This window comes from Barbus barbus, assembly GCF_936440315.1.
Source record: "Barbus barbus genome assembly, chromosome: 2".
Classification (NCBI taxonomy): domain Eukaryota; kingdom Metazoa; phylum Chordata; class Actinopteri; order Cypriniformes; family Cyprinidae; genus Barbus; species Barbus barbus.
In genome coordinates, this window is record NC_136730.1 from 42426157 (window position 1) to 42438594 (window position 12438).

The 12438-nt window shown below is 33.4% G+C and overlaps 1 protein-coding gene across 3 annotated transcripts in view; it reads right to left on the bottom strand.

Annotated features, from left to right (window-relative positions):
- The window catches only part of LOC306881979 (Kv channel-interacting protein 4-like), a gene marked incomplete at both ends in the record, with an annotated part of 175098 nt that overhangs the window by 46535 nt on the left and 116125 nt on the right, over window positions 1-12438 (bottom strand). Inside the window, one exon of one of the 3 annotated variants that reach the window (XM_079436384.1) lies at window positions 5356-5458. The exons of the other annotated variants lie outside the window; for them this stretch is intronic. Coding sequence (XP_079292510.1) covers window positions 5356-5458 — 103 coding nt within the window. Of the gene's footprint in view, window positions 1-5355; window positions 5459-12438 lie in introns of those variants that run through there. 3 annotated transcript variants of the gene reach the window in all.

A 12438-nucleotide genomic window follows, 5' to 3' on the forward strand; every position in this document is an offset into this window, starting at 1 on the left:
ACGTCTGAGAGCGTGCTGTACAGTACACACAGAAGGACAGCAGATGGCCATGAGGCAGTGGTCTCCGGCCTGACGGGTGACTGATTGTTGCCGGTGTGTGAGCATTTGGTTTCACACTGATGTACACATGGACTAACACCACCCTACTCAATCCCCTCCTGCACCGATCCTTCACTTCACTGCCGTCCACTTGTCTGATCCTCCCTTCTGGAAGAGTGTCATCACAGAATATCTATCCCAAAGAACAGTCTGTTTACAATGATCCAGACACTTAAAAAAACTGATTATTTATTATGAAAATAATGCACTTTAAAAGAATACACTTAAGTGTCAACTGAATGTAATGTTTTGGACACTTAATTGCATGCTAATATAATTTCCATGAAAATGTATTAAATGCAATTACTGAACTTTAGAGTTATTTTATGTTTTTACTTAAGTAGGACTCAAGTACATAAGATCTTTATATCTAATTTAATAATTACTTCTATTGTTTTTAAAATGTGGCTAAAGTGTAATGCCGGATGTACTGACAAGCATTTATGATAAACTAAAATAAGCTAAACTATTTAAAAATATTTGTAATGACACATCTGTTGCAATTTAGTACATTTAAAATATATTAATATATTTAAATGTAATATCAAATAACACTAATGAAGTATTTTACATGTGCTTTGGTATGTTAATCAACACATCAAATTAAGTGTACTTCTTTAAAGCATGACAAAAAAATATTCTTAAAACATAATGAATTAAAATGGACTTAAGTTAATTTTACATTGTTACAAAGTGCACTTTTTAAAAATGTACTTAAGTGTGTTAAGAAACAGTCATGAAATTGTCTATCTTTAAGTACTCTTACGTGGCTGTTTATTTTATTAGTATTAAATGCAAACCAGTTTTTTTTAATACTTGTAAGATTTAAAGTGCAAAACATTTAATTGCACTTCTTTTCACAAGTGTTATCATGTTCCCTTTACTGCTCACTGGTGGTTCTTTATGTGACTTGTTACTTCAGTCTGCTACAATCACAGTCTTGTGTTTGCTCTGTTTGGGATCCTGTCAGAATGTCATCTGATATCATGCCTGTGTCGTTCGGTGGCACACTGCCGTCACTCACTGTCACTCCAGCAGAGACGAGGTGACTTGGGTGAAAGAAGCCATTTGCATCCGACCGCGAAAACTATCTATTTTTAACTGCAAGTCAGGCAGGGCACATAATTACTCTAGAACAACAACATGAGACTCCGATTCAGATTTAAAGTCTTTTAAAAAAAAAAAATGAATAAAAAAGTTTTTTACTGCTTCATAAAACCTCTTGACCAGTTAAAGACAACATCTCTTAAAGGGACAGGTCACTTAAAATGCCAATTCATTCACTATTCATTTCAGCTTTTTTTGAGTGTAATTTAAGTTATTAGCTGATTTTTTTCCTTATAGTGAGCTATTAGCCATTGAGAATAATTGAGTTAAATTGGATTGGTTTGATTTGACTGAAACTGAATAACCTGCTTCACTGAATAAATCTGACTAAAAAGACATAATGCATTCACTAATCAGATGTCACAATTTCTTTCATCAGCTCTCATTAATGTGCAAATGAGAGCTTGGGAAAATTAATATTTTTACTAGCAAAAGTTGCATTCTGTTCATTTCAGAAGCCTACTTTTAAGGTCCTTTTATGGTTTTTTTTGTGTCTGTTTTGTTGGGGAAAAAATTCAACCAATGCAACTTCCTATAAACTTATAAGTTTAAAATCCTATAAACTTATAATTTTTTATTTTAAAAAATAAATTTGATTAATTTTATGAAATTGTCTATCTTTAAGTACTCTTAAGTGGCTGTTTATTTTATTAGTATTAAATGCAAACCATTTTTTTTTAATACTTGTAAGATTTAAAGTGCAAAACATTTAATTTTTTTTGTCTAATGTTTTAGTATTTTTTGTCAGTTTATTAGTTATTTATAAGTGTCTTTTATTTATTTTTTTGAAGAGTTTTAATTAATTTAGTTTTAGTTATTTTAGTACTTCAACTAAACAAAAATGAGAAATATTGCCTTTGGAACTAGCTGACATAAAAGTAATGAAAACATATATTTTTATGGTTTTAGTTAACAATTATACCCCTGCTCTGCTCTAACATACATAAACCATATCAAATGTAATCTTTACAAGGTAGCCACACACACCATGGCTTGAAGTGGATATATAGGAAGAGGAAATGCAATTTCAACATTGCAATAAATATTAATGATAAATCAGCGGAAATGCCACACCATTGGGTCTGGCAGGCTGATTCATTCAGCTTGGGAACACTGCCATCATTACATTCATTTGAATAATGCACTGACACTGCAACTGTCCAATTAGCTTCATTTACACTCCACAGATAAATCAAAGTATTAATGCCTAATGTTAGCATAAGCAACCATTGTTTGCTCAAGCTGCTCCACCACACTTTTAAAACTGAACGATGAATAAGATTATTGGTGATGTCATTGGATTTATAATGTCTGATGTACACAACATTAAACTTTATTTTAATAATAATAATAAAAAGTGGGCAGTGATCGATAGTATCTAGGGAGTGATCGATACTTTTTGTAGTCAATTTGTCGTCTATAATAAAGGACAAGTATCATATTTATATCAAGTCTAGTAGATCTTTCTTAAATAGTGACGAAGAGTCCAAACTCAGTATAGAAACCTGTAAGTCCACTCATAAGATGACACAATAAACAATCACCACTCATATGCATGTGTAGGTTAATAATAGAGGTGATGAGAAACAGACCATAAGCTCTGCAGAATCTGAAATAACAACGTACAGGACAATGTTTGTGGAAGTCAAGCATGCTTCAAGCTCTAAGCAATGACAGACCGTGAGTTAACAGACTGATCTAACAATTAAAAACAGGGCAGAAACAAACTGAATCACACAGCCAAAGAAATGAGCCCAGACTATAATGACAGTCAAGGCTGAAGGTAAACCAGACTGTAGTCTGAGCAGACTTTTACAATGACAGCAAACCAGCTGAACATTTTTCTGAACATATACTTACAACAGTTGTTTTTGTTTGTTTGTTTGTTTTTTTGTCAACAGGCTTTTAAACGGGTCATCGATGCCTATTTTCCACAAGTTGATATGATTATTTAGGGTCTTAATGAACAGTCTGTAACATAGTTTGGTTAAAATTTCTCAATGGTAGTGTAAAACAGCACCCTTTTTACCCTGTCAAAATCAGCTCTGCAAGGCGTTTTGTTGCATGTCGCTTTAAATGCAAATGAGCTCTGCTTGCCCCGCCCCTCTCTTCCGAGCCATTCTCTGAGAGACGGTAAACTTTAGCCGCATTCATCATGAAACTTGCTAACTAGCACATTATTAGGAAAGGCGATTTGCAAAGATTAATTAAAAAAACCTTATACTCACTTTTGGAGGTGAAGCTGGATCACGACTGATTCGCGTGAAGATAGATGCATTTAGGTAGATTGGGGACGCATTCTCTTCATGTACTCAAACAAACGTAATACACTGCATCTTCAGCAGCTCAGAAGTCGGGAGTAACTGACGACTGTTATGTTCATTACAAAGCACCTCAATCGCTTAGGAGACATTCTTATCTACATCTGCTCCAGCGTGGAAACAATGGCAGACTGATGACAGCTCACTCAGGGCGGGTCTAAAGTAAAACGCGGGAGGGGCCTGGGTCTGTGTGACGTCACACAGACAGGCATCTGGGATTGGCTCGATTTGAGAAAGGGGAGAAGATTGAACAAGATTTAAAAAAAAAAAAACACTGGGTGGATTTTTATCATTATAGGGTGGTTGTGTACACACACTGCCAACACACATTTCAGTTCAAACAACTTGTAATAATGCATGTTGCATCTGATGACCCCTTTAAAGCCTAAATGTGATATTTTGCTTTGTTACATAATATTTCAACGTATATATTGTCAGTGAAATGAAATACTATTTCTCAGTTTTTTGTGTGTCTTTCTTACAACTGGTCATTTTATTTACGAATCAATGAACTTGTAATATTCCTTTTTCAGTTCAATTTGTCTAAAAAACTTGCATAATTTGCATAATTTATCTAAAACACTTAAGTACACAAACTTGACACTAAACTTTCCCCACCTTACCTTAAACAAATTGTGCAACTGTAGTGTACTTCAAATTTCGAAAATGAAGTTAAAAGTTTAAAAGTTTTTTAAAGGTTTTTTTAAACACACACACACACACACACACACACACACACACACACACACACACACACACACACACACACACACACACACGCACACGCACGCACACGCACACACACGCACACACACGCACACACACACACACACACACTGTACTTGCAAATAATATAATAGGCTGTTAATGAAATAAAAGGCCACTTAAGTCTACGCTTTTAAAATATCCACTTGTAATAATGTAATATTTTTATTTAATATTTAATTTTTTTTTTACATTTTAAATCACTAGGTTTTAATAATCTTTGAAGTACACCAATTTAATGTGTTAACTAACATCCTAAAGCACATATAAAGTACTTGATTATAATTTTAACTGTATTTTGATATCACATTTAAAGTTAATAAATTTTAAATGTACTAAATTGCAACTTCATCATTACAAATGTGTAATAACAAATATATTTAAACACGTGACATACAAGTTAGAACGGCATAGAAATGACATTAAAGTATAATTAAGTTTATCATGAATGCTTGTCAGTGCATTCAGCAGTACTTTAATCATATTTCAAAGACAATAGAAGTAATTATGAAACAACATATAAAGATGTACTTAGTGGGCCAAAAAGCACTCTCAAGTTCAGCTAATTGCATTTAATATAAATATTAACTACAAAACTTTTATTTATTTGAAATGAGCATGACATTAAGATGAAATTAAGTGTCTGAAAACATCACATTCAGTTCACACTTGAGATAATCTATATTTCAGTAAAGTGTGTATTTCTTTTTCATCTTTGTCACACAAACACACATTACCACTAAATTAGCATTACTATTGTAATTGTACTTAAAGTAATAAATAACTGAATTGACAAAAACTATGCAGGATAAAACTGTTTCTATTCTTTTGAGCTTACATTCAAAGTCCAAATTCATGAGAACCAATAATCACCAGATACACATAAACCTGAAGATACGCTTCAGAAAATGATGCTAAACATTCATGATTAGCTCAGAGAACATTAATAAAGAACACAAATTCAAGTTTTTTCTTAGTATTAACACTTTGAACCTTTACACAACAGATTCTGTCCCCAATTCTTTGAGGTAAAAAAGCATAAAGAAATCTTCTCTGATCTTACCATAATAGCTCGTCTCTAAAAGTCCAAACTGGTCCAGAACCTTAACAAAGACAACAACCACAACCAGGACCGCGATCATCTCGAGTCCCTCAAAGTTCATCATGCTGACGGGGTCAGGTCATGCTGTGACCGCTGACCGCGCTGGACACAGAGATCAGCCGTCAACATCGTTCAAAGAGCCTGTTCTCACTGAGAACAGATGAGAGGAGAGCCGAGGGGGCGGAGAGCCAAATTATAGATCAGAAAAAATAAAAACACGGCAGAAGGAGGGACCTGGAAGGAAATCTATGAATCATGACAATAAAAGAAAACATCAAATGACGACAGACATGGAGGAAAATCCAGAGAGAAGCAAAGCCTGATCTTAAGCTCTAAAAGCAGGTGAACTCTCTCTGAAACATCAGTCTGCAGACAGACAGCGTGCTGCAGATAACACCTGACTGCATGTAGCATCACAGCCGGCCCGTGAAACTCATCTTCACACATAAACAGCATGTGTCCATCAGAGGAAACACCTCAAGGCTCTGCCACGTACACCATATGTTGTCAAGGAAACAGGTTTTCTCAACAGGACACAATGACTGTAAACCGACCCCCCCCCCCCCCCAAAAAAAAAAAAAAAACAACAACAAACAAGCAAAAAACAATTGTGTGTGAAAGAGTTTACAATTTTATCGTATTATATTACATATTATATTTTTTAATTAGCTTTTATTTTTATACTTCAAGTTTTCATTTTTGTTTTATTTCTAGTCATTTTTTTATATGTGCTATTTTAATTAGTTTAAGTTTTACTGTTAGAGTTTATTTTTACGCAGCATGTTTGGTTTCTTAATATCATCATTCATCAAGCTGATTACTGAGGAGATGTCGAGCGTCTGATTACCATATGGCCTTTTCAAAGCTACAAAATGTTTCTATTGTCTAGGCTTTACTTCCTAACTTTGCAGGTATCCCTTATCCATGTGAATGACTGGAACCAGCGGCTCTAGAGGGAAATTGATTGTTGTGAATGGCTTCTTTTTTCCTCCTAATCACATTATTGTGGAGGATTTGATTAGAACAAGAGGCCTTTTGATTTGTCTGCTAATGAAGGTGTATTGTTTCAATTAAATTAAGCTCGCAGCCTCGCACATAATTGCCAGAAATGGCAAGGTCACAATGTCAGTAAACTGTGATTCATTCACCTTTTGTCTTTTATACATTAAGTCCTGAACAATGGCTTGTAACGCAGACCAGAACTTTAGCTCAAATGCCTCCATTTTCAACATCTTGCCATGTTAAAATACACTCATGGTGTATTCAAATATTTTATGTATGGTGTGAATTAAAAGCCTAAGATTGGTTTGCACATGCTGAAGGAACAGCAGCGGTTCTGGACATGCAAAGACATGATTTCTGTTATAGAAAAAGTGAATTAATATCAAAGGGTTCATGTCATGAGGAATCAAAATCATCTTCTGAGATAAAATAACTAAAACAGCTGCACAAACAGTTGTGGAATGAATTATGATTCAAAAATGACTTGCATAGACCTGGTGTCCCGAACCCAACAAAGCACAGCACTGGAGGTCGTTTTAAAGTCACGCCGTCTTGTGGTTCATCTTCCTGTGCTGTTTAAATGTGAAACCCTGAAACTTCGATTACATCAAATGTATACATCAAAATTACACAAACATACTATTATAATTATAACATCATATGTCTATTCAGAGCCGCATCTACAAACTAGCTTTTGATATTTACAGGATTCATGAAAAGTTCTTGAAGTCCATGATTTTTTTTATATATATACACGTTTTTCTAGTTTTGATCCGCTTTAAAATATATCAACAAGATATTGCTTTTGTGAAGAGTAAAAACTGCTTGCAAGTTTCTTTTGAATTGACTATTTCCAGAGTTGTTAAAACAATAACTATAGAAAAAAACATTTTTGGTAACTGAAATACAATAAAATATAATGCATGAACAACTTGTTAAAGTGTTAAAAATGTTAAAGTATTAAAATGACTAAAACTGGAATTAAAATAAATTAAAGCAAAATATAAATATATAAAAAAGCATATTACATAATTAATAAAAACTTAAACCAAAATGAAAATATTAAATGAAAAGCTAATTCAAAAGCTTAATAAATACTATAAATAATACTATATAAGGAAAAGCCATTTTCATTCACGAAATACAGTTGGAATAACAAAATATCCATATTATATGAAAAACTTAGGACTTTGGCAACTAAAGTATGCTGAAGTATTAAAATTACTAAACCTAAAACTGGAATTAAAATTAATTAAAGCTAAATATCAATCCAAAAAAAAAAAAACTAAAGCAAAATTAAAATGAAAACGAAAAAAATAGAATTAAAACCCAATTCAAAATATGAATACATGCTATAGATAATACTATATAATGCATTTTGAACTAAAGCTGAAATAAAATAAAATATAAACATTAGATGAAAAACTGAAACTTTGGAAATTGACTGTAATAAAATAAGCTGAATTATTAAAATTACTAAAACTAAAATAAATTAAAGCTTAAAGAAATAATAAAAAAATACTACAAATTAAAAAAGCATAACAATTATTAAAACTTAAAATCAAAATTCAAATGAATATAAAAAGCTAGTTCAAAATATTAATAAATGATACAAATAGTAGAAATTAATTAGTATCTTCAATGAATCACTTGAACCACTTCAAAAATCAGTTTGAATCAAAAGGTCATGAAAATTTAGTGTTCAGAAAAGTAGGAAATGTTTTTAAGAACTAAAACTACAGTTTAAAAAGCTTTGACACACTATAAAGACTTTTCGATATGAAACATTTTCGCTCATATTATAATTTCCAACATAGCCAATCATGTGCAGCGAACGGCACAAGCTGAGACTAAAGATTAGCACAACCAGCTTCTGATTGCTCCACGAGCGGCCGATGCATTTAATTACTCCTCCTATTGTGCTCAAGCATGTTACATGTGCATGCATGAAAGAACACACACGGCGCTATTCCTCTTACTCAGATGGCTTTATGAGCTCATGAAATAAATCAAGATGTTTTCAAAGCCTGGTATCCATAGGAACACCAAAAACAAAGGGATCCATACATAAGTGCTGAGACGGAGGTGTCTTCATACACACAATACGCCCATGTGTGAATCTTTCATTCACACTCCCCTTTCACTTTACACAGGTGAGAAAGAAAGAAACCTGTGTTCCAGACGTGCACTCACACACACACACACACAGGCTGTCCTGTCTGAGTGAATACGTTAGCAAGCCGCACAAAGGCTGCCATCAGTGCCGTGAGCTATATTTGGAGGGAGCTCAGCTGCTACAAATAAAACGGTAACAGATAGGACTCTAATGGCAGCCGCCGCAAGCAACTACACAAGAGGTCACTGCTAAAACAGCACATGATTACGTTTTTTTTGCAGGTTTCCATCATGAAAAATGCAAGGCTGAAGATTGACAAATGGTTGTAAACGTCAGCAGAGGCACGCAAAGTGAATGACACGTTTGCCTAGATCAGTTCATATAGAGATATTTCTCTTTAACAGGAGATTGTTTGAGCAGAATATGGAGGCTGAAGGTCAAGTTCACTCTCCAGACCACCGGTTCAAAAGCATTTTGACCTGAAGGCCCACAGCTGTGCAGCACAATATTACAATTCCCCCCAAATCACATAAACATATCATATTTTTCATTATTCTCATGGAATTATGACAAAGCTGCTTTCAAACTTTGTTTTCAGACTTTATTAATATTATTATTGTTAACAGAAACAGGAAACAGGAACATGTATACAATATTAACATATTATATCATTATTAATATAACTGATGTTATTAATTATTAAAATGTATGTTTTTCAGTAAAAACAACACACACAAATATATGCAGTATATAGATGACATCTAGATGATATGGTTTTATGAGAACTTGTTTCATATTGGATTCTTTATTCATTATTATTATTATTATTATTATTATTTTAAAGTTAATTGTGACTTTATCTCACAGATCTGAATTTTATTTTTAGAATTGTGTGTTCATATCTTGCAATTCTAGGCAACTCTTGGGTAATGCTTCTTTGTCAAATGAAGTTCATTTGCAAAAAACGATAAATGCCAAAAAAAAAATAAAAAAAAAAAAATAACTAAGTGTCGTGCATTATTCTTCTAATATAGCGCGATCTGAACCCTAAACACATTTTGTAAAAAAAAGTCTATACTGTATATACTAATTTATAGTATTTATTTGTCTTAAAAGTATTCATATTTTGTATATTTGATATAAAATGGGAACATTGTAAAATAAAAAAATTTAAAATAAAAATTATTCATAGAGAGAATTCTTAGAAAATGCTTAGTGGGAAGCCATGCATGAAAATGACATGATATTCCCACTACAACCAGTAAACGGCAGCAGAGGACCACTTATCGGCTCAATTGCTAATGTAGTGCTTTTGGATTTATATTTAGACATTATAAAATCATTATTATAAGTTCAGCACTTTTTTGTACTAATGCATCATATGAAGTAGCAACTCGCGGGATCTACATGAATCTATTTTGAATTCAAAATGGCAATTTTCTCGAAAGGCATAGTTTGCATCTCTCTTAACAATCTCCTCAGTTTCTCTCGAATGTAAATCGAAGGCCTTTCACAAATATCCCTCGATTATAATTTTTTGTTTTTGAGTGACAGATAATCGGAAATTAACTGATAGCCTATTGTGGTTAATCACTTTGCCCTCTCAAGCAACGTCTTAAAAATAAAGGTGCTTCATGATGCCATAGAAGAACCTTTTTGTCTAAATGGTTCCATAAAGAACCTTTAACATCTGAAGAACCTTTCTGTTTCACAAAAGGTTCTTTGTGGCGAAACAAGGTTCTTCAGATTATAAAAAGGTAAGGAAGAGATGGTTCTTTAAAGGACCTTTGACTGAATGGTTCTATGTGGAACCAAAAATGGTTCTTCTATGGCATCGCTGTGAAGAGCCTTTTGAAGCACCTTTATTTTTAAGAGTGTATGTTAATTGAATTCATGAAACGAAATGATACTGTAGGTTAAGCTTACCAATCTCTTTTTGTTCACTTTATTTGACTGATCTTTTCCCCTTTGTCTTTTTCTGTTCTGCACCCCTTTCTCTCCTCTATTCATTTTGGTCATGTGACTATGTCTATGACAGTAATGTGGAAGGGTATGTACTCGCTTGATAATAAAATGCATTTTGAACTCGTTTAAAATGCTAATCAAAATTAAATGTTTTCTTTCATTATTTTAACAAGCTTTTGATTATTTATAACATTTTATTAAAGAAGATTTTCACAGAATGATTTCGGCAAAATGTGATCCCTGTGCACTGTGTATAGGCAGTACTGCATACCCCATTTCTGCACCCTGGCCCCTCGGGAGACATTGTGTTCTGGGGTTTGCATTTTTTGCTGTGGTTTGCTGTGGTGCCTAAACATGCTACTGTATCTGAGAGGAGTTTCATCAAAGCTGACTAAAAGTGATCGAAGATGGATAATTTCGACAAACTTTATGAACCCGTGATATCTTCTAAAAATCAAATAAAAGCTGGAACTTTTTCACAGAACCTTGCAAAAGCAGCAGGTTACAATGGTGAAGGAAAACTGTGTGTAATCACAATCATACAGTCTATGATCACAACAACAATGTTTGTCAGGCATCTATATTGTCAGATGTGGTGACTACAGAGATTAAACACTTTGTTTGGAGTTATCTGCTTTTGCTATAAAACAAACTTTTAATATATGTAAAAAAACAACAAAAAAATACTTTCAATGAACTTTCATTTTGTAAGTTACGTGCATTTGCTTGAGTTATTATTGCTTAATCTGCAGTTTGATTGATATTACTTGGAATGCATAATTAAAAAAAAAAACATGATTTCTAAAAATAAATAAAAATTAATTTACTGTTTTTGCAGATTAACTCTTCAAATTTAACTTTATCTGCTACTATTAATATAAACCACTATTCAATTATTGTGTTAATTACTGGCCAGATTGTATAAAGGCTGCATCTATACACACACACACACACACAAACACATATTTTGGGTGACTTATGGGTGATATATTATGGGGCAAAAACAAAATCTATGGGAACAAAATAAAAATCTGTGTGTAAAGCCACCATTCATCAGTTTGTCAGTTCAAGGCAGATTCAACAAGAGGATATAGCACATAGCACCTACAAACCTGAGATAAAAATTAATTATTCTTGCTCTGTGGCCCTTAATCAGCTTAGCATTGGATTCTTAACACTTGATGAATGTGCCTGCAACCAGAAAGCCTGCTGGCCGTGGAAAGTAATATCATCAATAATCCAATAATATAGACCATTAGGGAAAACATTATTTTCTTTTATTTATTCATTTTTTAAATTTTTTTTTAAATTAACTTTTTATTTAACTACATGCAGGAACTTGGAAATGTGACATATATTTGGGAATGTTTCAAACGAGAGACAGATATGAATAAAACTGAATGAAAAGTGAGCTTTAGATCAGAATTATTCAAATATAAGGACTAATTCAAAACAATCAATTGCATATGTGGTTGATTATTTTGCAATGTATATACCTGTACATTGCACACCACAGCTCTTACATGGATCCAGCAGATTTGGTGCAATAGGACTTTGCTGCCCTCGAGTGACTAAAACAGGGAAAAGCAACATGATTTGATAACAGTTCAGTAAACCCAGCAGCTCAGGATCAGTCACTGAGAAACATTCAGCTCTGGAAAAATTACATCTTATAGAGAAGTGTTACCTGATTTCTGTCTTACTTTATACTCAGCATTCTGCTGTTGGTTTGGAAACCTTCGCAGACATTCAGTGACATTCAGTGACATTCAGTGGTGGTGATGGCGCAGTGGATAAGACACATGCCTTTGGTGTGAGAGACCCGGGTTCGAATCCACTGTGAGACACCAATGTGTCCCTGAGCAACACACTTAACCCCTAGTTGCTCCAGAGGCGTGCGACCTCTGACATGTATAGCAATTGTAAGTCGCTTTGGATAAAAGCGTCAGCTAAAATGAATA